Genomic DNA, 27,430 nt, shown 5'->3' on the forward strand with positions numbered 1-27,430 from the left:
GTCCCTCACAATGTGTATCTGTCATACCATCTTACACTATGTGCTCGGATTTCATATTCCTCTTCTGAGAGGTCTCTAGGGCTCATTCTGTACAACATGCACAGTCCCAGATGCACACTAATCGGCGTAGGTAAGACGTGAGGTGCCAAATCCATTTCTTTCTTTCTTAAAAATTATTTATTTATTTATTTATCTATCATGTATACAGATTCTGCCTGCTTACCAGAAGAGGGCACCAGATCTCATTACAGATGGTTGTGAGCCACCATGTGGTTGCTGGGAATTGAACTCAGGACTTCTGGAAGAGCAGTCAGTGCTCTTAACCTCTGAGCCATCTCTCCAGCCCCACCAAACCTATTTGTATACACAACAAAGAAAGAAGGATGAAGCTCGCACTTGTTTTTCAGTTGTATTTACCGAGTATTTGATACACAGTAGTCAAAAGGAGGAGCGCAGCTTCCCACTCTTTGATCAGCACCCGAGTCCCTTACAAAAGAGTCCAGTCTGCCAGCCGGGCCTTCTCTGGTTCTTTGGTTAGTCTCTAGGCACAGATTTTGCATGTAGTTTTTCAGATAAAGCATAGTGGAATAAGCCATGAAGCATTCCAAAAACTGTCTGAAATACTAGCGGAACGCACATTAGTTTCACCCTGGTATGACATAGGAGCATCCAGTGGAGCATGACTCTTCCTTTTGGAGGGAGTGGAACAGTATGATACCTGAAAATGAAAAAGAGTCAACCATGTCTCTAGACTGACACTAATCCTTCCAGTACTGGTCTATTATACCAAGTATATGTTAGCAGGCTATTCTGTTTGCATTAGCCTGTACCTAAAGAAAAAGGAGAGTTTATCAGCACGCCCCCCCACTCCCCCAGGAAGGAAGGAATAGAAGAAAAAGGACTGGATAGCTGGATTAATAAAATGCTTGCAACCACAAGGACTAAAGTTTGCTCCCCAGAATTATCCAGGCTATAGAAAAACAGAAAGCCAGACGTTTTGACCATGTGCTTCTACCCTAGTGCTGGGGAGGCAGAGGCAGAAAGGTCCCTGGGCTCACTGTCTGGTCAGCCCAACAGCAAGCTCTAGCTCAGCGGATCTCAACCCTCTGAGTGCTACGATCCCTTAATACAATTCCTCACATTCTGGTGACAGCCCCATCAAAAGATTATTTTGTTGCTAATTTGTAAGTATAATTTTGTTGCTGTTATGATGAGTACTATAAATATCTGTGTTTTCTGATGAGCTTAGGCAATAACTGTGAAAGGGTTGTTTGACTACCAAAGGGTTGGGATCCATTGCTCTGGACCAATGACAGTCCCTATTTCAAATATGTAAGGTGAACAGGCATAATGGCATGTGTTCAATCCCCGCACCTGCAAAGGCAGGCAGCTTTCTGAGTTCAAGGCCGGCCTGGTAGACATAGAGCGCATGGCTGCACAGTGAGATCCTGTGTCAAAAACATACAATCAAGTGGACAGCTTTTGAGAAATAATATCTGGGGTTGTCTTCTGCGTGCACACACACACACACACACACACACACACACACACACACACACACCACATGGCGGGGGGCAAGAATAAAGTAAAAAGAGAAGCAATGGACAGACTTACTTAACTGCCAAACGTCCATTTGTATTAAAGGCCAGAGCAGTGGGATATGTGACACCACAGATTACACCAATCAGTACACTTCTCCAAACACAGGTTTCCCGGCTTATGTTACCTGGAAAGTGAAAGCACAGTTGGTTTGCTGTCTGCAACCACAGTTCAACAGTGGGAAGAACGTTAGGAATCCAGTCAGTCACTTCACAGGCTGAAATGGATCTTGGCTGTGGGACAACCCTTTTGTATGTTGTGAATATGTTTTATTCCCTTTGGTTAATAAAACAGCTGATTTGGCCTACAGCAAGATAAGATAGAGCCAGATGGGAAATCCAAGAAGAGATTCAGGGAGAAGGGCGGAGTCAGATGCCAGCCAGCCGGAGGAGGAGCATGAAGTATTACAGCACAGGTAAAGCCAAAAGACATGTGGCAAAACATTGATTACTAGAAATGGGTTAATTTAAGTTGTAAGAGCTAATTAGTAGTAAGTCTGAGCAATAGGGCAAACAGTTTGTAATTAATATTAAGCCTCTGAGTGATGATTTTAAAAGCGGCTGTGGGACTGGGCGGGACAAAAAGCCTCTGTTTACACATCTTGCTTTAAAACTGTACTTGCTATACTTTAAAATATGGAGAAATATCATTTATGTGTGCTTTTTTTTTTTTTTTTAATTTTTCGAGACAGGGTTTCTCCATAGCTTTTGGTTCCTGTCCTGGAACTAGCTCTTGTAGACCAGGCTGGCCTCAAACTCACAGAGATCCGCCTGCCTCTGCCTCCTGAGTGCTGGGATTAAAGGCATGCGCCACCACCGCCCGGCTTTATGTGTGTTTTTTAAGAAGGAATGTTCCATAAGAATACTAACCTATCACATCTGATACCTGAATTCTAGGTGGGTACACATACGCATTGTTTACTATGTGTCAGGTAGACACTAGGTGCCAGGAATTTAAGTGTCCCTGAGATAGACCTTTTGGTGAAGCATAGTGTTACATGTTTTTAATCCTAGCACTCGGGAGGCAGAGGCAGCAGACAGAGTTTGAGGCCAGTCTGGTCTCAGCTTGGTCTACAGAGTGAGTTCCAAGACAGCCAGGGCTACAGAGAAAAACCCTATTCTGAAAAACAGAAAAAGAGAGAGGAAAGAAAGAGACATGGCTTCTAGTCAGTATATTAGGGAAAAAAGTCATTAGACGAACATTAGAGAAAAATGCTAAGAAGGGCTGGAGAGAGACCAGTATTTGAGCACCTGCTATTCTCATAGAGGACCCGCATGGTGGTTCACAACCATTCCATTATGTACTGAAGAATTTACATTCACCTGACTCCAAAGCATCAGTTACAAAGAGCTTGAAGGTCACGATGGTAGACAAAAACGGAAGGGTAGTCAAGGATACATAGGTCTTCAGGGCTTCATGCTGAACCTTGAAACTGTTTCTGAAAATGATGTTTGCCAGTAGTCCAGATGTTGCACTAGTAGTCCCAAAGAATAAAGTTCCAAGAATATAAGGCCTGGTAGGACCAAAGAAAAATACTAAGATTAACACAACGTTCTTGAAATGGATCTATTCTTTCTTCAGTAGTTAAAAACTACAACATATTTACCCAGCATCAAATATTTCTTGTTATTTGTAGGCACATATTTCTATATAGTATGGCAGCCAGGCTCTAAAGCCATAGGCCACACCTGAGATGGTCACATACCCTTCCAGACAGGCTGTCGCTACCCTAACAAAAGGTCAGGATGTTGGCTCTGGTCCTTTCTTTGTAATCTGGAGGATGCCTGAAAAGAGGTGCTAATTCAAGCCCACGTGACTGAGCTAGCGTACAGAGCAGGAAGACGTGATAGCAAGCACAGGTAGATGTGGACGTGACTGAAAGCCACTCACCTGGTTACCTAGGAAACAAAATGCTAATGATTTTATCCCTCAGTTTATGTTTTGATACATAAGGCTGTTTGAAGAATAAAGCGAGAGGAAAATTCTTCAGCATGTGAACTCAGGATTTCATGAGGGATCATGGAGAGTCCCTCCCGATAAAGCTATGTGAGTTGTGTCTTTATTCCCACGCTGGTCTTGAGAGATAGTTTACGTTGGGGTCTGGTCAACAGAAATAATAGGGTCTGGGCTAGCACCGGACCCCGACAGTTATTAAAATAATTGCCTCAAGAAAAACAAATGTTTGTTTAAGATCATCTAGAAAAGAAAGCTATTCACTCGGCTAGCCTGTCTAGAAAAGAACGAGTTGTGAATTGGGCCAGATACATTTGAAATAATTTGCCTATGGTTTATGAAACTTCACAGAACAAAATCTGACAGATTTGGTTTAGCTTAATTCTGGCTCATACCCAAATCAATAAAGCTCTAAAATTTACCGTTGTTTACATTATTCTTGAGTTACATTAATGTGCGTCAGGGAGGGGGTACATGTGTGCACACATGAATGTGTGCCAGGGAGGGGCACACATGTGCAAACATGAATGTGTGTCAGGGAGGGGGTACATGTGTGCACACATGAACATGAGGTTGATATTGGGGACTGTCCATCCATGAATGTTCTTTATTAATTTAGGCATGCTCAAAGACTACTAGTTTTGCCTGCCAGCTTGCTCTGGAGATTGACTGTCTCTGTCTTCTAAGGCTGGAACTGCTGTATACCTCGAACTTCTATGGGTTTCTGGGGATTCAAACTGTAGTCCTCAAACAAAAAGAGCTTTGACCACTAAGTCACCTTCCCAGCCTTGCTAAACTGACTTGAATTATAAGTGCTCATCAGTAAAAGGTAAGTACCCTTCAAATTGGTTTCATATCAATTGCTTTTAATTTAAAAAAAATCTGTACAACTAATAATTCAGCAATAAGTTTAGGTATTTTTTTGTTTAAAAGATGTAAAAGAATGGGCTTCGTTTCCAGAACCCACATCTGAGGGCTACAGTAGCCTCTAACTCTAGTTCCGGGGGATACAATGCCTCTTTTTAGGCTCCCCCCCGCATGTGCTCACATACATTGCAAAGTCACACGAACACACAAATAAAAATAATATAAAAAGAAGCAAAAGAAATTATCCAGTCTAACAAACCACCGTTTCAATCCATTGCTGTTTCAGTCCATTGATATTCCTGTCCGGTTCTTAAAGGTAAATAACTAAATAAAGCACCCTTCACAACCAGCTCAGTAAGCAGCCTTTCCTTCTTCATGAACTGTTTATCAGTTGTGTTTTCAGAACTTTCGTAAAGGCATCTTTTGGAACTCCAGTGTTGCCAGTGTTCCTAAATATATGAATATCCAGAAGATTCTCTTTTAGACCACAGTTTAAGACAGCAACTCTGGCTGCCATTGGAGCAAAGTAACTGCAAGAGAAATAGTGAAAGACAATAGGAAAACACTTTTGCAAAATGTTAGAGTGACTGTTAGGAAAAAGTCCTAGACGGGCGGCTCTGCCGCTGTAATGAAATCCAATTAGATCAAATCAAATCATTTTAAAATGCCCATCATTTTATTAAATACTCTGGGGTGGCCGAGCACAGGGTGGGGAGACAGGAAAGCAGGAAGCACAAGCAAACCCTGAACCACTTGTTTCTCCTCTGGGAGCCTACTTAAACATCCTGTGGGAGTGTTCCTGGGGGAGGGGTCAGGACCTGGCATGCTGGGATTTGGAGTCCAGTCTAATGCAACTCCCAGGCCAGGGGGCTGGGATGAATGCCAGGGGCTGGGGCTATGCTCCAGACTTAAAAGTGACATTAACCATAAACAAATTTTGAAAAGACAAACAGAAGGAGCAAAAAGCAAGCTGTTTCTTAAACAAGCCTCAGAGGCCATGGTAATAGAAAGGACGCGCAAGTGACGCTGGTGGCTCAGTCATGAGTGTGTCTCTTACTGTTTATTGTAATCAAACTTCTTCTTCAATATTTCGGCAATCATTGGTCTTGTGAGTTTTGCATCTTCTAGAGAAGGAATCAGTCGACCATGTGTACAAAGTGCCATCTTGATATCCTAGAAAACAGGAAGTTCCAGAGTCATAACAGCTCAGCATGCTAACATGAAATAAAACTTCCTAAAGCCATTTTCATGCTAAAAACATTTAGAGTCTAGGAACGTTCTGGGTGTTGTGGTATCTGCTTTCACAACATTTTAAGGAAATGATTCAATCAATATTTACTGGGCTCTTATCTGTTAAGACAATGCTTTTTTTTTTTTTTTTTTGTTTTTCGAGACAGGGTTTCTCTGTGGCTTTGGAGCCTGTCCTGGAACTAGCTCTTGTAGACCAGGCTGGCCTCGAACTCACAGAAATCCGCCTGCCTCTGCCTCCCGAGTGCTGGGATTAAAGGCGTGCGCCACCATTGCCCGGCTTTTGCTTTTTTGAGAAAATGATTATTTCTATGTTTACACATGTGGTGGTTTGAGTAAGAATGGTCCCCACGGGCTCATACATTTGAATGCTTCTTCACCACGGAGTGGCAGTATATGAGGACTTAGAAAGATTAGGAGGTGTAGCCTTGTTGGAAGTGGACTTTGAGGTTTCAAAAGCCCATGCTTTTGAACCTAGGGATTCTCTCTCTTTCTCACTCCTACCCCCAACCTCCTGCTGTTGGTGGATCAGGCTGTAAACTCTCAGCTGCAGGCCCACTAAAATGATAATGCACTAACCTCTTGAAACCATAAGCCAGCCCTGGATTAAATGCTTTACTTTAGAAGGGTTGCTGTGGCCGTGGTGTCTCTTTGCAGCACTAGAACAATGACTAAGACAGCAGATTAGAAAACTGAGCTTCAGTCAGGCCACCGAGAAGCTCTTTTCTTTCAGTATAGCTTCCTCTGTTCATTCCCAGAGACAGAGGCCCTCCTTGTTTACCCTCTCCTAGGGGCAGAAAGAGGACTCGCTTGTGGACAGCAGTCTCCTGTCTTCTCTAGTGAAAGGCGGAGCTCATTCTGTAGATTATTTTGGGGTAGGGGTGGGTAAGAGCGAGCCAGGGTGCTTTGGCAAATAGGGAAAGAGATCGGAGACGGGTACTGTTCTAGCCTGGAAAGAGATAGTGCGTCTTGGTTATCGTGGACTTTATGTTGCACATTCAGTTTCCTGTGGTAGAAGCAAGGCCTTTGTCAGAAATAGCTCTGGTATACCATGAAGCCTGGATTCATGGCGGTGGACTCAGGGATTGGAACATTCCTGTGTCTCATGTGATAAACATAGCCACCAACACTGAGAGAACACAAGGGTTAGGCCAACTAACTGGTGAAAAACTAAAAAATAAATTTCAAAAAGATCTTTTCTGAATGTCTGGCTATGGGTCGGACTTTTGGGTCTTCGTGGGAACATTTGTTAAATTCTTTGCTACTCTGAGACCATGCAGCTTAAGAGTTTTTAATTTCATCCTAACAAGGAAATATGGATACTTCTTGCAAATCCAAATTTCTGGTTGCAAAGGTTTACTTATTTCATCGGTGAGAGGTCTACTGGTTCAAACTAAAGTGCTTTTTATTTTTTGTTTTACATTTTCTGGATTAGTCAATAAATATAAAAAGACTCACTACAGATTACATGTTAATATTTCTCAGTTAAGAGCATATATTAAGCCTCAAATTAATGAAAAACCAATGGATCCAGACTCCAGGAAGTCAATACACACCAAGTATGGTTTTCTCGATCTTCATAAAGTGGTTTATAATAGATCAAAAGACCAGTTTCGCTGCCTCAAAACACAATGGTATTCAAGCCAGTTCTTTTCCCTTAAACTATCTGAGGAAGGTGGAGGGCACAAAATGCTTTACAAATTAAAAGTTTTTAAAGGGACTGGACTTAAATCTTTTGCTCTCCCCTGCTGCTATCCAAATGGAAGAGGAAATAGTACTTCCTAAGGGGATTCTCTCCTTAATCCATCTAGTGTACTATGAAGGCAGATATCAATAACACGGCTATCAAAAAACATTACAGAATTGTTTCTTCTGCTCTCATCCAATTCACTAAGCAGTCTTCCCCAGCACCGACGGAAATTTTCCAGGCCCTTGAAAGAGCTCTGGGGATAGGGGTACCCAGAATTACGGTTGCAGGACAGTAAATACTGAAATAATGAAAAGTGACAGCCAATATTTTTGGCACCTGCTGTTTGCAAGTCTTTCACTACCCTCCTTGATTAAAGTAGACAACTTTCCCAGAAGTTTTTACTTATTTTTGTGGTGTTGGGATAAAAGCCGGGGCTTCAGGCATGTTAAGTGCGCCATCCTAATTTCCGAAAGAAGGCTTTCAACAAGCGTTGACATGGAAGATTTTTGCCGCAACCAACTTTTGATCTAAAAGTTAAGGAAGTTCAAAGTCACCCAACCGATCACATCTCCGTCCCTGTACAAGTAAGTGCATTTGTGTAGGTGCATGGCTTGCAGCGGGTTTTACAGTGCGTTGTATTCTTAAGTATATTTTCGAATTGACCTTCAGAATTTTACCCAACATTCTCACATGATTTATCCAGCACTGGTGTAAATCGGGTTCCCAGGTAATCAAAAGAGTGAATGTCTTTAAGAATTCATCACAATCTGTCGCTAGACCAGGACAAACAAAATCAATAAAAGATAGAAATCTTAAACAGAACGAGAGCAGTAGAGGTCGGGCCGTGTGGGGCTAGGTGAGAAAGTACTCCCAATTAAAGACAAAGCTTGTATAACGTCCTCGAGAAAAAAGAACAAGCTACATTGAACCTGGAGGAGACTTCAGGGCTACGTGGGTAGGAACTGGAGACTCGATCACGCCCTGCATAACGTCGGGGCCCCGGTTTGTTTTCTCTACGTGCTCAGATCCTTCCCGTGCACCATCTCCGAAGGGGCGACCCACACTGCCCCAGCTTCCCGCCTACCTGCGGCGCTTCTCCATCTCCCCTCCGCACCGCACCAGCAGCCCTCGACTCAGACCCAGCTTGCGGCTTCAGCGCCGCCATCTTGGTACATCACGTGACGGTCTGAAGGGCGTGGCCGGAGCGCCTGGGGCGGGACTTGAAGGCGGACTCCCCTGGCCGCGCCGGCTCCCACCCAGCCAAAAGCCGCGCCCCCCAGATGGGCGGAGATTGGGCGTGGCGTTCGGAAACTACGATTGCTCATTGGCTCCGAGGAAGGCGCAAGCGCCCGCGGGCCCGCCTCCGGGCTGCCAGGCTCGTCCTTCGCCTGCAATTTGTCAGCCCGGCCGCTTCATGGCCAACCTGGAGGGAACCTGAGGCTGTTCGGGCTCAGGCCTGTTGCTGCGCGGCTTCTTCCCCGGGCGGCTGAGGTAGTCGAGCGCTGGCAGCTCGCTCCTCCGGCCTGGTCTGTGTGTTAAGGCTGTGGCTTCTCGGGGCCCTCCCTAGAGCCTCCCGGCCGCCTCCCTCGCGCGGCCAGAGCAGCACGGACTAGCCTGCTCATCCCCCGTCTTCAGTCCCCCTCACAGTCCACCCTCCAGCCCCGCTCCGAAAGGGTCCAGTTAGAAGTCCCCTCTTCCCCAGAAGAGCCCCGGTCGGCCAGACTTTCAGGGGTGGAGGGTGCTGCGAGGATGCCAGGCGCGCTTCCGCGCACGTGAAATGCCCAGCAGCGTCTCCCAGACCAGCAACCCCCGACCCTCCAGTCTCCATGTCTTAGACAAGCCAAATTCGAGAGTTATATAATTTCTAGTGCTGCTGTTTCTCTTGCCCGAGGAAACACTTCATCGCGTGGAGGGTGCAGGACATTTCGGTGCTCTTCTGTATAAGATCGGGGTGTGGGCAGGGGTGGCCAGCGGTGGCAGAGAAATGCCTTTTCTGCAAAAGGAAGGTGGGTAGATTGGAGAGAGAGACTGAGAAAAGGGTGGATGTGGAAGCCAAACAGCTGCACTCCCATTTAGGATATCGCGGACTATTTGCATAGTGTGTGATCGCATGCCTAATACTACTACAGCGTTTCTGAAAACACCTTTGGGGTAAGGTTTGGTTTCTCCTCTCCAGCAGCCTCAGTGTTTTTCTTTGCCGGCTAGGGAGCTGCTTGGATGCAAAGAGATGGCAGGATGTGAATGACTCCAGTGTGAAGAAGTCGGCTTCGCCAAATCATCCTGCATCAAGTGCCCATTGAATAGCGCTGTCACTTTAATGTCTCCACGCCAAGGGATTGTTTTCCTTCTTTTCCATCCCCTCGGTTAATACACGGGAGTATCAGAATCAGAGGGGCATTAAGGATCAAGCACCGGGGGCTTGGAGAGCACAGAAGAAAAATATCCAAGTGACAAGCTGGATCCTGTTTTACTGAGGGGGTGAGATCCGGAACCATTAAACAGAAGGGGGCCTTTGCTTCTCTGTTCTGCCCCAGAAAACTGTTCAAACTCACACACCCTTTAAAAGACTAGAGTCAGACGTTCTTAAAAGTATTTTTGAAGGAGCGAGTTTAAACTTTTTCCTTAGAATTGATGCTCTTTATTACCAACTATTTCGATCATGTATAAAGACAACAATCCTAAAATTGGTTTGTGCCTTAAGTGAGTTAGTCATTGAACATCCAAAAGTATTGCTGCCGGAAGAGAGAAGTTTTAACAACATTGTCTATGCATACTATAACTTTCTCAACTTTTAAAACAAGAGCACATATTTTACAAATATTGAAAAACTTATTTTTTTTCTCTGAACGCCGTGGGCAGTGTAAAGTGTTTGGTTGTGGAAAAATGCATCGTTATTTTCTTTATTTGAAATAGAGAAGACTCAGCCTGGATATCAAGGCTTAAGCGGGAAGTGGTTTGCAACAGTTAACCTGGCTCCACCTCACTTCAGCTGGATCAAGCAGAGTCTTGCAAAGAGATCTCGAGTCCAGTGTCAGTGGAGAGACCCAAGAATGCCAGTCAAGAAGAAAGGTGGGCTATCAGGTTCATATACAGCATTTGCGTTTTCATTTTCCTGGCTATGGTGTTTATAATTTATATTGCATTCTATCGGAGAGCAAAAAATTTGCCTGGTTTTGAGTAAATACTCTTTGCAATACTATCTACTCAGTAGTACTTTTCCGCTAATATTTTCATATAGTAAAATTAAGATGCTATCGTACACATGTGAATTAATAAATCAGGCAGTTGGTGTCACCATTTACCGTCAGAATAGACTCAGTGCTATAGATGTGGGGTTTTCCTCTGAGTTTGTTAGAGCTCAGTTTAAATAATACTTAAGAAACTGGTTGATGGAGCTCTTCCCATAAGCTTAATATTTATTGAATAATTATGTAGTTGTAACAGATAGTAAGGTGATTATATTTACCCTGAGCAAAATTATACCTTTAGTACTTATAGTTAAAATAGACTTTATATTTGAGTTTATTACACTGTAAGCCTTCACTGTTGTGGTAATTCACAACTATATGATAATTTAGTCCTCATTATTCAGTAACATGGTTGGGAAGTTCCCTCAAATAAGGCATGCTCTTGCCTTTTTCTTCCTATCAATAACTGTTGTCACTTTGATCAAAATCCAGTGGGGTTTCTGGAACATCATTTATTATAGATCAGATCTTAAGGGTTCACTTTAGCCTAGATCTACCTGAGATGAACTTTATTCCATAGGACCTTAGTGAAATCAGGCCTTTCTGTTTTTTAAAGATGACATTAGTAATAAACTTTATGAAGAGTTTTGAATCAAAAATAAGAATACCCTTGAAATGTATTGTTCTGGGCTAGTATAAATCCAAATGTTATTCAGTTATGCTGATTGCTACAATATTGAACCCGAGGCCACCCTAAGAAATATTTTCATATAAAATCTAGAGAATTTATATGGCCTTTTTATGTTGCTTAATCCATCTGCTTGTGGGTTTGGAAGATGTATTGAGAAATCACAGTCAATGAGATGCTTTTGTCTAAAAACAGTCTGTGTAAAAGAGCACAGTGCTATCTAAAACTATTGAAACATGTAGAATGATGCTTTTGCACCCTGGGATCAAAAAGTAGGCTTGCTTCTTCCTCTATAAGACGACTGGAAGGGGTGAGCTGTTTTTGATACTTTGGAGCTGTACTTGGCCATATTGGTAGTTATTGGTTTATGTGCAACAAGAAGGAAAGGCTTGGGAAATGTGGCCCATAAACAATGTCCTTGATTTCTTTAACACAGTGTGTGTTTTTTACTCTTCCTACCATTTCTGCAGACAATTTTCTTGAGTACCTTATTATTATAAATGACAGAGAGAAGGAAGAGAGGAGGGAGGGGGCAAGAGAGGAGGAGAAATCACAATTAATATTCTAGGTGTAATTTACGTAAGCAGAGTGAACTTAAGGGGTCTAAAGCCAATAGACTCAGTTTCTTAAAAGTTATGATATTTTAAAAACTCCTAGAATTTGTTGTCGTATTATTGAAAGTTAATGCTTTATGAGAAAATGTTGCATCTGTTATATTTGTTTTCCTTTTTGCTTTAAAAGGTGAGTTGATACAATGTTTTTTTTTTTTTTTTTTTTTTTTTTTTTTTTTTTTTTTTTTTTTTTTTTTGGTTTTTCGAGACAGGGTTTCTCTGTGGCTTTGGAGCCTTTCCTGGAACTAGCTCTGTAGACCAGGCTGGTCTCGAACTCACAGAGATCCGCCTGCCTCTGCCTCCTGAGTGCTGGGATTAAAGGCGTGTGCCACCATCGCCCGGCACAATGGTTTGAAATTTTTTTTTTAAAGATTTATTTATTTATTATGTATACAGTATTCTGTCTGCTTGGATGCCTACAGTCAGGAAGAGGGCACCAGATCTCATTACAGATGGTTGTGAGCCACCATGTGGTTGCTGGGAATTGAACTCAGGACCTCTGGAAGAGCAGTCAGTGCTCTTAACCTCTGAGCCATCTCCCCAACCCAATGGTTTGAAATTTTAAAGGCAAGTTCTTCTAAAGGGTACATATTGGACTACCACTAATGTATCAGCATTATGGAAATGATTAATGAATTGATCTAGCGAATTTATATTGTTTTTGATCTTAAAAACTTGTTAGTATTCACATATTTTAGGTAGAGACAAGTAGTCAATTATTTCATGGGTTTTGTATTTTATTTGCTAAGTTTGCTATATCTACTGCTTCTACAATATAAGTGTTTTGAATTTTAAATTAAATTCTAAGGTCAGATCATCCTTCATTCTTCATCTTTATCCTTCATTGAAAGCGTTTCTCGATTTATTGTTACATGGTATAGATATGTGAAAAAGAGCTGGACGTGTGATGTAGAATAATTATCCCCATTGGGCCAAGTGTCTACTCAGACCCAAGTGTCAACGATACCCTCACCAGAACATATTTCTATGTGGTGCTTACTTTGCTTATTTCTCCATAGTAGAGAGGCGTGGGAATGGCTGTGAGGTCTCTCCACACCCACTGGAGGGACCTGTTCTTGGCCAGCAGCAACTGCTCACCTCACTCATGCCCTCTGCTTTGTGGCCGTTATGGCTTCTCTTCCTGCCTTTCCCCTTCACCCTTCTTTTTACAGACCTCAGTTTTATCAGCTGAAGACTCTTCTGTTTTGTTGTTACATATTTTTTCTTGAGTTTTTTTTTTTAAATCCTAGATTCTGTTTTCTAAAGTGGTAACTTGATTTACTCCCACCTGAACCTATAGGACACTCTTTGACATACTTTAGTAAAATGTAGAGTTAACCCAAAGTAAGATAGGATGCAAAGTTAAGATATGATGCAAGGGCAAGGGTTGAAGAAGCTTCTCGAATTGAAAGAACTTCATATTGAGTTATTAATCTTAGAAAAAAATGTTAGTGACAGCTTGGGCTTCTTGCTTTCAGTAGGCAGTTGTATTTCGAGTTGTCCCAGTGTAACTGTTTAGTGCAATGCAGTTTCATTCTTGAACATTTTTGTCGTAGTTATTATATACGGGAAGGAAATCATTCCAGTCCATGAGCGGTGATAGATGCCCCTTTCACTTCTGTGGTTTTGTAAAATGCTCTGGTTTTCTAGTTGCCTCCCGGTATCTTTATGCTGACTTCCAGCTGCCCCGATATTAGTCATTTCCAGGATACTCTTCCCCTCTGAATTCCTTTCATGCAGCCATTCTCAGTGTACAAAATGGGCATATATAAAGAGATGTTGACCATGTACGGCTACATTGTTTTCATGTTCATTCCTTGGCAATAAATCTTCAGGAAGCTGAATAGTACATATTCTGTTGCGTATAATTTAGAGTTCTAAAAATGCTGAGTTCTATATCTTATGAGCACCCTTAACGTTGCGATTGGTATTTCCTGGCCATAAACTATTGTGGCTTTGCTTTTGGATGACTATGTTCTTAAAGGTGTCACTTCCGAGTTTACTTGGGAAGGGGACCTAGTAACTGTTCCCCTTATCCTTTCTTCATTTAAAATTTTCTTCCTCCATTCCTTGTTTCTAGCACTTTATGGCTTACGCTAGTTGGGGTGTATCTCCGATTTACATTTGCCTCCCGTTATTATCTATGTCTGCTTTCCCCACCTCTATCCCTTCTTTCTGTTTTTTTCTTTTCTTTTCTTTCTTTCTTTCTTTCTTTTTTTTTTTTTCTGAGCTCTTGACCTGACCTGCCTGCTTGTGTCTCTGGTGTGCGGGGATTAAAGATGTGTGCTACCACATTTGGCTTCTAGCTTGTATAAAGTTAAAAAAGAATCTTTTGGAAGTTATAGATAGGAATACATACACATGAATTTATTGATCGTTCCGAATGGCTGATGTTTTCCCTTTGCATTCAAGTTTCTAAATTTATCTTTGATCTTTCTTGTTTACCATGGCAGGGCTTTATCTAGATGCCTTTCTTAGCCCACAAAACTTCATGTTCAACTTCACTTTTCTCAAAACTAATAAAAACTCAAAAGAGTTATACCTGGATTTGTTCAGAAAAGGTTGAAAAAATTATCAAAGGTTTGAGAGTTCCCTAAGTAAATAATTTACTTAGGATGTCTCTTTGGAGTTTAAATTCTCTGAGTCGTTATCTTGGTGTTGGTGGAAAAGGTTTGGAAATCATGAAGTAATATATTCTTCATGTTGGAACATAACTGTCAATCCAGGAGGCATAATGAGAGAATATTCTGGACAGAGAAATAAATAATAGTTTTTGTGTTCACATGCTGATTTAGACGTATGTTAGGAATCAAGTGACAGTCATGAGGTAAGTTGATCTATTAATTGTTTTTATTTTGTACATATCATATATTGTAAGTTGCAAATAATATAGTAAAGACTTGTAATAGTAATGACATGTCACACATAAGATGTAGGTTTTGGGGAAACTGCTCAGAACTCCACTCAAAACAGAACATTTAATCTTCATTTTAGACTTGCTACTACTTACTGTTTTAGGTAGCAGTCTAGTCAGTGAGAATCTATACATAGAGCATTGGATTTAAAAAAATGTTGAATTAAGGCACTTAATTCATTCCTCTTTCGTCCCTTATTATTATATAGCTATATTCCCTGAACTATAAGATCACTATTCTTTTGTAACCATATATTCTCTTTATATCCCCTTTTTATATTTACAGTCATCATGCCAACACTTACTAAGTATTTTATCATAAGGCTGAGATGCACAACACCTTTTATATTGCAAGCTCAGAGTCTATTTCCTGGTCACAGTTCCAGCTCAGGAGTTTGTAGCAGTGAAGACACAGGGCTCTGCATCTTCAATGTAGGTTGCTTTGTCAGCAGAGAATCATGAGTTTTACCCAGACTCTTCTGTCCAGTCAGTCATTTCAAATTCCAGCTAGTAAGCTTTCTGTATGGGTTCAATTTTTAGTATGTTTTGCAAAGCTATTTCAAGAATTTTGGCCAAGTCATCTCTAATATGAAACAGTTGTTCCAACACCATTTATTTTAGTCATTTTTAATCAAGAGCTGGCCATGGTGTCTCAAGCCTGTTGTCCAGTTTCTTAGGAGGCTGAGGCAGGAAGATTGACATAAGCTGAGGTTACCCAGGGCTAGACAGTAAACTCCAGACCAGCTTCGACTTCAGAGTTGAGATCCTGTCTCAAAAACAAACCAACAAACCAAAAAGATCAAGAAGAACAACGCAAAGTAAAAAAAAAATTCTGTGAAAATAAATTACTTAATTTAAACTTCCAAAGAGAGTATGGATAAAATTTTGTATCCGCTCTCTTTGGATGATACTATCTTGGTGACCCCCATGGTTCTGCCCAACACTGTTGGGGTATGAGTCTAAGGCTTTTAGTCAAGCGAGGACTGCCATTCTGGAGCTCTGTAATTGAAGTTTGAGAGTAAGATTTGGAAGAAATTTACTAGACTCTATTTTAAATCAGTCTCTATAAGTAATGATCTCAAATACTTTAAAAGGTCTAAATTTAGAGCAAATTAATTCACTCTTTTGTCCACCCGGTAAGGGTTCATTGAATTCTTACCATCTGTCAGCTGCGTTTGAAACAGGCAAATGGTATTCCACCTGTGCTTTTATGATTATTTTTAAAACCTTAAAAATTCTTTTATGTGTATTGAAGTTTTGCTAGCATTTATTTATATGTACTAAGCGCATGCCTGGTGACTGTGGAGACCACAAGAGAGTATCCAGTACTCCAGGGTTAAAGGTGATTATGAGCCTCCATGTCGGCACTGGGAACTGAACATGGGTCTTCTGCAAGAATAGCGAGTGTTCTTATCCCCCGGGAGCCCTCTCTCCAGTTCCTGTCTTCATGATTCTTGGCATCTGTTAGGACATAGATGTGGAAGTGAGCAATTTCGATACTTACATAGCTTTGTTAACATGCTCTGCCAGGGAAACAGATGGAGAGGACTCGAGGCCATTCAGGGAAGATGTGGTATTTAACACAAGCTACAGAAACTAGCAGGACTTTACCAGTCAGTGTAGAGTGAATTATGTCATCTTATCCTCACTGTCTTCCTCCTCCTCCAGCAGGATACAGTGGAAAAAGCCAGATCATTCTCAGAATACCAGGCCCCTGGAAGAATATATTATGAGATAATCATCAATTAGACTGTCTTTAAATTTAAAATTTTATTTATTGTGCGCATGATGAATGTGTGGAGGTCAGAGGACAGCTTGTAGGAGCTGGTTCTGTCCTACAGACTCACATGTCCTACCCTACGTGGGTCTCGGGGATTGAGCTCAGGTACCCAGGCTTGGAGGCAGTGACTTTACTATCTGAATCATCTTGTCAGCCCCGATTTGTACTCTTGATGTATACATTTAAATATATAGGAAATACCAATTTCTGTAATTCAAATTTAATTTATGTTCCTAGTTAGTAGAGAAAAAAATACTTCTATTGTTTTTGAGACCACTCCTACTTTACTGGGGTAAGATGGCGTTACATCTGGAATGTGTGGTGCTTTGTGTTGTATATATGATCCTATGTGTGTGTATAAATATATACTATAATATTTTATATATTATAGCACACACACACATTAGTTTACCTCTGAGATAGGAGTTTCTGTGTCTAGATATCTAGATAGTTTTTTTTCTGGTCTGATAGAGATTCTACTTCTATGTACTGGACTTATATTTTATTTTGTAGAATTTCTGTTTGCCTAGATATATTATGATGACTTCCTTTCTCATCTTGCTTCCTTCTAACAATGCTGGTAGGAAGAAGAGCTTATCAAGCCTATTTTTTAAAATTAATTTAATTTATTTATTTTACACTTCGACGTCAGTTTCCCCTTCCTCCTCTCTTCCCATTCCCTCCCCTCTCTTGCACTCCCCCCCCCCCGCCAGACACACTTTTCCTCTGTTTCTGTTCAGAAAGGGCAGGCCTCCCATGGGTGTCAACAAAGCATGGTATATCAAGTTATGGCAGGACTAAGTTCCTCCCCTTATATTAAGGCTGGGTAAGGCAACTTAGTATGAAGAATAGCTTCCCAAAAGTCAGTTAAAGCTTTAGGGACAGCCCCTGTTCCCACTGTTATGAGTCCCACGTGTAGGCCAAGCTCCACCACTGTCACATATATGTAGAAGGCCTAGGTCAGTCCTTAGGCTCCCTGGCTGTTGGTTCAGTCTCTGTGAGCCCCATTTGAGCCCAGATTAGTTTTTTCTGTGGGTTCCCTTGTGATGTCCTTGATGTCTCTGGATCCTACAATCCTTCCTCCCTGTCTTCAGCAGGATTCCCTGAGCTCAGCCCAATGTTTGTATCAAGTCCATACTTGCTGTTGTGAGTCTAAACGGGTGTGTGTGTGTGCGCGTGCACATGCGTATGTGTGCAAAGGTGTTCACGTGTGAGTGGTGAGTGTGTGTAGGTGTGTGTGTGTGACTGTTAAGTGTGTGTTTCAACTGTTTTTCTTCAGGTAAGGAAAGGCCCAGAGAAATCCCTCTGTACTTGAGAACCTCTCATCTCTGTGACAAACTTTATTTGAGGGTTTAGGTGTTTTCAAAGCAAAACTAGAATAACTTAAAATTCATTTTTTGGTGTGTGTGTGTGCTGTGTCTAAAGGGGTGTGTGTGCGTGCATGCACACTGTGAGTCTAAAGGTGTATGTGTATGTGTGTGTGCTCACACATGCCCTCCCCCCTTGATGCAATAAATGAATGAGAAAGAAAGAATTGGGGCAATTTGAGGAAAGAAAAGGTTGACTTTTACAAAGTGTCAATTTCCCAAATATAAAATACTTGACATGCCTTTTTTTATTGTGAAGCCACTACGTGGCCCGTGAAAATGACCCCTTTAATCTCTTCTCTCCCTTACTGTTTGTAGTTTCTTTTCTTCAACAAATAACACTTGTCGCTTCACTTTTACAACATGGGTGGCAGAATTAGTGCGAGAAGCTTGTCCAACGCTGTGCTCCTGTGAGGTGTGGCACTCAGGAATGGTGAGCAGGGTCACAGTGCAGCTGAGGCTGCTCCGTGCTCATCTGTGCCATTAGCTGGTTGAAGTTTAAATTCTTCATCTTAAAACATAATTGTGCTAATATTAACTCTGAAGGTTATTATGAGAGTCAAGTACCAAGTTCGTATAAAACCTGCTCTATAATAGAAAAGAGCTATGCAGATTCTTTCTGTTGGGATTATAAGGTCAAGGTCCACTCCCATCAGTGACAGGGGTCCAGCTTTGGGAGCAACATGGCTCAGATGTGGTGTTCACACAGGTGATCACACATAGAAAAATACCACACTGTGTATCTTTAAAATAGATCAGGACAAAGATTCCTTCTATTATTTCTCATTGACAGATGCTAAAGTGATTTGTAAAATACAGTATGTACAAAATAATTTTAATTTGTACTTAAAATCTGCTCTGTCCAGCCAGATATTATTCTCTGCTATTTAAATTCCAAGTCATTTCTTTTTTTTTCAGTTGTTAAAAGTGGGGCAACGCATATTTGAATAGACAGCAGAATAGTTTTATTTAGCAGTTTGCTGTGTTCATCTCTTCTGTTGATTGTTAATACTCATGCCTGTTGTTCTTCTCTTCAGCACTTCTGTTTATTATCTGAAAACATGCCTTATCTGAAAGGAGCAACGCACCGTTTTATACTAGTGTCGTTAGTTTAAATAGACTAGATATTTGCTATAGTATATTATCCTTTTTTTCCCTTGGGCATGAGAGTAATTTCTAAGGGGGATATATAAAAAGGAAACATCACGACCCTTCCCTATTAGGCCAATTGACAATATGGTGTAACATGAAACTATGGGCTTTGGTACCAGATAGACCCAAGTTGAGTTGCTAGTTCTAGCACCTTGCTGTTCATAGAGTTACAGCAGTGTTATGGTTTGGTCTTAAATGTCTCCCAGAGGCCCATCCACTATAAGCTTGGTCGCCAGCCCCTGGAAGCTAGCCTTGGTTGCCTTGCCTAGAAGACAGGGTGTAGTGGAAGGACAGTAGGTTGTTGTGGGTGTACACTTGAGTGGCATTAGGATCTCTTACCCATCTTTCTCTTTCTTTCACGACTTGTGAGCCATGGGTCCAGAGAAACAGGGTTAAGTGAGCATGAACCAAAAGCTCCAAAAACACGAGCCAAAAGGAGTCTTTCCCCTTTACATTGATTTTTCTCAGTGTTTTATTCTATAGATTGAAAACCAACTGGCAGCTTACTTTATTTATTTTGGTTTAGAGTTTTCAAGTTTGCAAAATATATCTATTAGCATTTCTTGGGATGCTTGTGCAGATTAGGTAAGATGATGGATGTTTAGAATTATCATTGCCTAACAAATACTAGGTTATATTGTTAGTAATAACACATTTTTGATATATCAGTTTTTTTAAAAATTAATACATTTTTAAAAAATGTTTTTGTTTAGTGTGTGTGTGCATGCATATGGGCACAGCTATGGAGGTTGGGAAAAGAACTGTTGCAAGTCAGTTCTCTTCTTCTATCGTGTGCTTCCAAAGGATTGAGAGCTCAGATCTCCAAACTCAGCTTGGCAGTAGGTACCTGTGGTTCCAAGAATCACACTTTAAAAAAGAAAGTTACATGTAGGTACAATGTGTGTCTAGGTGAACTTATGGTGTAGTCCACAGGTGTAGGTCAGAGGACAACTTGTGGCTTACGCTCTCTCCTTCTACCTGTACATGGGCTTCTGGGGTTGAACTCAGATGTAAAGTTTGAAGGCAAGCATGTAGACAGAAGTTCCTGTCCCGCCTAGTCCCGCAGCCATTCAGTCCCAACTAAACACACGGAGGCTTATATTAGTCAAAAACAGTTTGGTCTATTGCTCAGGCATATTACTAATTAGCTCTTATGACTTAAATTATTCCATAATACTTTTCTGTGTTTAGTCATGTGGCTTGGTACCTTTTCTCAGTAAAGCATTTCCATCTTGATTTTTCTGCATCTGGCTGGTGACTGCCTCCCTTTCCTCTTCCCAGATTTCTCCTAGTCTGGCTGTCCTGCCTATACTTCCTGCCAGCTACTGGCCAATCAGCATTTTATTAAAACACAATGCGTGACAAATCTTTACAGTGTACATGAGCATTATCCCACAGCACAAGCACCGTGTTCTTTGAGCTGAATCATCAGGCCTGTTTTATTATCTTGAAGTGTAAATTTTAATATCTATATTTTTTATTAAAAACTGCATTTTTATACACTATAACCTGACTCCCTTTAACTACTCCTAGATCCTGCCCACACAACTCCCCACCCACTCAACTCCAGGCCCTTTCTTTCTCTCTTTTTCTCTTTAGAAGACAAACCAGACAAAAAAAATAAACAAACAAACCAAAATGATAAAACAAAAACAAAGAAAAAACATAAACATACACAACCATAAAAACAGATGAAAGTAATTTTCTATTGTTATTCATTACTTGCTTACTTTCATATGGATATCCTTGATTTGCAATAAAAGAAAAGAGCTTCATCAGTAAGAAGTCAGCACCTATAAATATTCCCTTCCTCCTGCTTCCTTCCTCCCTCCCTCTGTCATCCTTATTTCTCTTGTTTTGATTTTTTTTTTTGAGGCAAGGTGTTACCTAGACCTATGTGGTCTTGGATGACCTCAAACTTGTGATTCTCTGGCCTCAGCCTCTGGAGTTTGGAATTAAAGATATGTTCTATCAGGACCGACTTTAAATGTTTATTTTCTAGTCATGTCTAATAAGTGATGATAAAGAGTTGTGGCTATTCATTTTTTCATATATTCATTAAAATAGTGTGAAGAATATTTGTTATTGCTGATCTCTCTCTCTCTCTCTATATATATATATATCAAGTTGTAGTTAAAATAATCTGTCTAAAACTAAAAATATGATCTCTCTTCTTCTTTTTCTTTGAGTCTTCTGTGTCTGGTCCTCCTGCTTGGGTATAAGATCAAACGTGATACACATGATATCAGTGTCTTTGCTTCCCTGGTGTCTGCTGTCTTACAGCATGATTATACACTGGTTTAATCCTTCACTTTGGTACATTATATAATTTTTACTTTCAGAATAAAATGTCTGTGATGTTAGACTATTGCCTTTCTTGTTTAGTATTTTGCTCTCAGTGTCTTAAAAATGACGAGATACTAGATGATGAATAATGAATAAAACATTTTTATTCATCTTATAGGACAATAGGGCTATTTTTATTCGTGTTATTAATATAATTCCTAATTTAGTAAACATATGTGAAAGTTAGATACTTAGCATTTAATTCAATATTCTAAAATTCATAAATAAAATTAATGTCTGAATGATCAATATGCTGGTGAGTTTTATGCCAATTGTCACAGCTAGAGTTATCTGAAAGGAGGGAGTCTCCACTGAGAATATGCCTCTGTTGGGCCCATCCAGTCTGTAGGGCATTTTCTTAATTAGTGTTTGATGTTCCAAAGACCAGCCCATTGTTGGTGGTGCCATCCCTGGGTTAGTTCTGTGAAAAAGCAGGTTGGGAAAGCCATGGGAACAAGACAGGAAACAGCCCTTCTCCATGGCCTCTGCATCAGCTCCAGCCTCTGGGTTCCCGCTCTGTTTGAGTTTCTTTCCTGATTTATTTTGATTGTGATCTGTGATATGGAAGTGTAATCAAATAAACCCTTCCCTTTGGGAAAGGTGTTTTATCCCAGCAAGTGATGACTAAGACAACCAAGTTTGTTCTCCATAGACTTGTGGCTTCTTGGAGGAGTGAGAAGGGTTTTGGGGAATGGACACTCTATTTGGAATCCAAAGCATTAGGATTAAGTTACAACTCTGCTGTTTAGTATCTCTGTGATCTTGGATCTGTGAATTTCAGTTTCATGTGAAATAGGCACAATATAACTTGTCAGTGGTGGGGATCAGGTAATACATTTGAAATCTCTTCTAAATTGTAAAAATGTTGAAAAACTTATATATAAAAGGTATTCCATTATTCTAAATGATTTATTCTGAGGATTTTTCTCATATTACGTTCACTTTAACCTCTATGGTACTCAGAACTTTTTTTTTTTGCCAACGGTACCACTCCTGTGGTCTATAATCTGTTTTCAGCTGTGGAAAATGCTGAAAATCTTTTTCTAAAAGATTGCTTTTTTAACAGTATTGCTATTCACAGTTTTAATTTTATATTACCCATCCCGAATTATTTATAACTTTTTGGCAATGCTCTTCTTATACCACAAACAATAGAGTTGAACCTTCATTAGCAGACACATGATCAGCTACAACACCAATTATGTAACATCCAGCCTGTCCATGGATTGCATAGTTTGCAGAAATTTCTCTTGTGGAAAATGGCACTCACTCTCCATTTCTTCTTTTAAGTACCTTCATTTATCCAAATTTTATTTTATTTTTCTGGTACATTTTATTTAGAGAAGAAAATATAAAAATCAAAACCATCATCTGAACAGTTGAAATGGTTTCAGTAACCATTGAAATGGGAAGGAATGAAAATGTTTTAGCTTGCGTGATCATCAAGATTTCCTATGTTCATTCACCTTCTAAAGATCTGTAAGCAGTTTTTATGTGTGTGAACAAGACAAGACTTTGCTCTCATGTCTGTTGTTTTGTTCAATTTATAATCATTGCATAGCTGTGTAGTTTTTGGTTACCCTCAAGACCCAACTCCCATAAACCAGGGAAGACTTGCAGGGCAGAACAGCGCTGACATTGAAATCGTTGACACCAAGCAAAAGAAGCACCTGGCTGCAGACACCCAAACCTAAGCTGTCTAGGAGGCCAATCTGTTCTTCCGCTCCAGCATTTTGAATGTCAGGTTTTTCTTATACTCGGATGAGTGGCAAGAGTTTTGTTGATTTAGAAAACACTCATCTGTTTTGAGTCAGTAGAATGTTTTCCTTGAAAAACTAACCCATAGACGTTAAATAAACGAAACTCCCTCACTAATCAAATTACACTGCAGATGTGATTATAGGAATGCTATCAGTTTGGTTTTGAAAATTGCCCTTTACGAGAACCAACGATGGAAACACCTACAAAAATGCCACAAGGTGACCAGAGAAACAAAGACCAGATAGTCTAGCTTCAAAGTTACAGTTCAAGGAGAAGAAAAGAGTTTCTGATGGCAAGCGTTAGAAAATTATAGCTGCTTGCCAAGGGAAAGAGCAGGACTAGGGTTTCAGGCGTTAGAGACAGCGGGTGACTAGGGGACTGTAGGCCACAGAGACATGCAGAGGTATAGTATAACCATGGTAGTAATCAGTGGGCAGGAACAGGTTAGGAAGGAGGCCAGGAAGCCATTATCATTCCTGAGAGATCTCTGCTTTCTTACTGTGAAAACAAAAATGAAAATATTTCCTTCCCCTGGCCCAATATTGTTAACAATGTTCCATGGGCTCAACTCAGATTGGAATGTAAAATAAAAAAAAAAGATTGTTTATAAAAAATAAAAGATAAAAAAGATGTTACACGGTAAACCCTGAGAGCACTTTTAAAGTTCTGAAGCTAGGCATGGTGGTGTGCTCCTATAATCTCAGCACTTCGGGGCTGAGGTTGAAGGATAGTGAGTTTGAGGTCACCATCAGCTACATGGTCAGATGCTGTCTTTTAAAAAGCTATAGTTCTATACCAATGTGTTAGTATATACGCTTGTCACCATCCTTTGTTAATGTATCCTTTTAGAATTAGAATTCCCTATTCACCTGTACACAACAAAAATTATATAGGTTAAGTGGGTGCCTGTTATGCTTCAATGTATGTATATATTACATAGCACTTAAATAAGGTAGGGTGTATTTATTTATGCAATCACGTAGTATTTCTTCATGAAAAACCTTTCTTCCAGCTTTGTGAAATGTACAGTACATTATTCTTAGCTGTAGTCACTGTGTTGGGTGGTGACAAGTTTCTTGCTCCTGTGTCACTGCTCCTTCATACTCACTGACCACTATCCCCTCATCCGTCTTTTCTCCTCTTCTCCTGTTCTCTGGAATTGAGCATTCTGTTCTGACTTTCTGTGAGACTGTCCTGGGAGAACGGCGGGTGAGCTCATGCAGCACTTCATTGTCTTCTGTGTCTGGCTTTTGGACTTAATGACTTTCAGTCCTGTCCATCTGGTCACAGATGAAAGGAGGGCTTCATCCTTTTTATGGAGGGGTGGTTCCCATTGGATAGATACGGAGGACAGTGGGCATTGGATAGATATGGAGGGACAGTGTGCACTGGATAGATATGGAGGACAGTGTGCACTGGATAGATATGGAGGACAGTGTGCACTGGATAGATATGGAGGGACAGTGTGCACTGGATAGATATGGAGGGACAGTGTGCACTGGATAGATATGGAGGACAGTGTGCACTGGATAGATATGGAGGGACAGTGTGCACTGGATAGATATGGAGGGACAGTATCCATTGGATAGATATGGAGGACAGTGTGCACTGGATAGATATGGAGGACAGTGTGCACTGGATAGATATGGAGAGACAGTATCCATTGGATAGATATGGAGGACAGTGTGCACTGGATAGATATGGAGGACAGTGTGCACTGGATAGATATGGAGGACAGTGTGCACTGGATAGATATGGAGAGACAGTATCCATTGGATAGATATGGAGGACAGTGTGCACTGGATAGATAATGGAGAGACAGTATCCATTGGATAGATAGGTTACATTTCCTTCTTTCGTCCATCAGCCAGCAGACACTTGTGTGGTGCATCACACCTGTCTGTGCTCTATGTGCCACCATACAATTCGTGAGCCGGGCAAGGGGCTGTATATTGAAACACACAAAGACACACAGACAGAGACACAGGTCATCCTTGATGCCAGAATGCCCCAAGAATGCTCCCGTTATTGTGTCCAGGGGCAGCTTATGTAGGGATAGCCACGCCCCAGCCAAACACACCAGAAACCATTCCGTGCCATCAGGACCGTCTGAGGGTCTCGTGCTCAGAGCAGCTGTAGGCACTCAGATCAGGGGAAAACAAGTTGTTTACAAGAAATTCAGGATCTGGGGGTTCACAACTTCCAACACACTTGTTTCCTTCTACTGGCTATTGTGAGTAGTGCTGTATTGAACACAGGGGTTTCAGTGTCTCTATGACTTCATTTCTCATGGAAGCATGCCAAGTAGTGAGGTGGTTGGATCATAGGTAGTTACAGCTTCAGGTTCTTGAGGAAAGTCCATATTGTCTTCTATCCCTCCACGGGTTTGCTCTCCCACTAGCAGTCTACATGAATTGCCTTTTCTCCACTTCTTTACCAGCACTTGCAGTGTTTAGTCTTCTTGATAAGAGCTCCTCTTACTGGTGCAGTGGTAAATAGATCATTGTGGTGCTGCTTTGTGTTTTCCCGAGGATTCGTGTGGTACTGAGCATTTTCTTAGGTATATGTTGGTCTTTTGCATAACTTCTTTTGAGAAACATACACTTAGGTATAATGCCCATTTTAAAGTTTAGTATTTGCTAATTTTGTTTTGGATTTTTGAGTTGCACATTCTGGATATCAACCTCCTTTCAGGTATATATACTATGCAATTATTTTCAGTCTGTTGACTCTTTCCTGAATGAAGTGTTTTTATTCTTGTAATTTTATGGTTTTGGTCCTATATTTAGTCCATTTTGAGGTTATTTTTTCTATGTTTTAAGAGATAGGGGTCTACAAAGGAATCCCATGGACCCCATAAAGATCACAGACTATTAGTTGTTCTACAGAATGTGATGGTAAGGTCCTATTGATGGGGACAACATGTCCTTATGTCATTGAAACTTCCCACCTAGAAGTTTCACCCTTGCTGATTAGCAGACTAGTATTTATGGTGCTAGAAGGTACTCTGAACATTGCCAGGAGAAAAAGGTATTCATCAGTATTACCCAGCTATAAACGCCGTCACCTACAACAGAGACCTGCCTCAAGACACACTGGTGCGATAGTGGCACAAATGTTATGGGAGTAACCAACCACTTTTTGCTTGGATTAAGTGTCCACTCAGTTAGATAAGACTCATATCTGAAACTGCTGAATGGCCAAGTACCTAAGATTAGATAAAGCATGGGCCTCGGAAAAAAACTTTGGCTATTATTCTGCTAAATCAACACAGCAGTAAAATGACTCCTAATGACATATTTTCATACCTGTAGATCATTGCCTTGCTCACCTCTCATCAGAGCTCTTTGCAGTAAATGGGAATTAACACAGAAATCCTCAAATGAGAGATTGAGAGACTTTGGAACTTCCGGTCCCGAATGGATGTCTTCATCAAACTCCTCCTCTTACTTCTCAATGATCTATGCAGAAGAGGGGGTGGAAAGATTGTAAAAGCCAGAGGGAATGCATGACTCCAAGGAAGCAGTGTCTTCTGACACAAAGCCTGACGTACATATGAACTCTCAAGGGATGGTGGCAGCACACATAAAACTGGCACAGGTTCAATTCCAACAGGGTCCCAGGACTAAGAGGGGCAAACAGTCATAGGGTCCTATACCTAATCATGAATTTTTTTTTTTTTTAGTTGATACCTGCTGGCAAAGGCAAAGCCAGTTTTCTTCAGTGGAGAGTTGCTGGGTATATTAGCCATACTCCAGGGTAGACTCCATGCCTAAGATTAGTTGACCAATGCAAAACAAGTTCTGTGTCCTTTGTTTGTTTTTGAGGGGATGAAGCTTTTGTTTTAGCACTTTTTATTGTTTTTGTAGATTTTTTTCTTTTTTCTTTTTTTTGGGGGGGATCCAATAAAGTTGGGTGGATAGAATGGTGGGAAGGATCTGGGAGAAGTTCATTATCAAAATGATCATGAATATGGTCTAAATATATTGCATGAAGACTAATCAGCACACATACGCACACTCCTCCCAAAGAAATAGGGGTCTAGTTTCCTTCTGCATGTGGGCACTCAATTTATCACCATTTATTGAAAAGATTGCCCTTCCTTTGGTGTGTATTATTAGCAAATTTCTCTCAAATTATCTCACTATAGATTCACATATTAATTTCAAAATTGCCTTTTTAGTTTATAATATTGGTCTATGCAGCTTTGATCACTGCTTTGATCACTATAGCTTTGCAGTATGTTTTGAAGTTAGATAGTATAAT

The 27,430-nt window shown here is 40.8% G+C and overlaps 2 protein-coding genes across 7 annotated transcripts in view; one reads left to right on the top strand and one right to left on the bottom strand.

The window, feature by feature from the left end:
- Positions 1 to 185: 185 nt before the first annotated feature.
- On the bottom strand, positions 186 to 8,575 carry Tmem126b (transmembrane protein 126B). Its single transcript, XM_041652182.1, has 5 exons — positions 8,442 to 8,575; positions 5,477 to 5,592; positions 2,922 to 3,112; positions 1,615 to 1,726; positions 186 to 718 (listed from the first exon to the last, which is right to left on the bottom strand). The coding sequence occupies exons 1-5, from the start codon at positions 8,520 to 8,522 to the stop codon at positions 535 to 537; spliced, it is 684 nt and encodes a 227-aa protein (XP_041508116.1). The 5' UTR covers positions 8,523 to 8,575; the 3' UTR covers positions 186 to 534.
- A 1,262-nt stretch (positions 8,576 to 9,837) lies between these two features.
- Positions 9,838 to 27,430, top strand: part of Dlg2 (discs large MAGUK scaffold protein 2) — a 1,645,338-nt gene continuing 1,627,745 nt past the window's right edge. For 2 of the 6 annotated variants that reach the window (XM_041642110.1, XM_041642182.1), the window contains exon 1: positions 9,840 to 10,426. In XM_041642110.1, coding sequence (XP_041498044.1) covers positions 10,408 to 10,426 — 19 coding nt within the window. In that variant the 5' untranslated portion in view covers positions 9,840 to 10,407. Of the gene's footprint in view, positions 10,427 to 27,430 lie in introns of all 6 variants that reach the window. The other 4 variants (XM_041643707.1, XM_041642302.1, XM_041642378.1 and 1 more) reach the window with 4 other exon arrangements.

This window comes from Microtus oregoni, unplaced genomic scaffold (assembly GCF_018167655.1).
Source record: "Microtus oregoni isolate MIOR12 unplaced genomic scaffold, Mior012 000000F_ref0000247, whole genome shotgun sequence".
Classification (NCBI taxonomy): Eukaryota; Metazoa; Chordata; class Mammalia; order Rodentia; family Cricetidae; genus Microtus; species Microtus oregoni.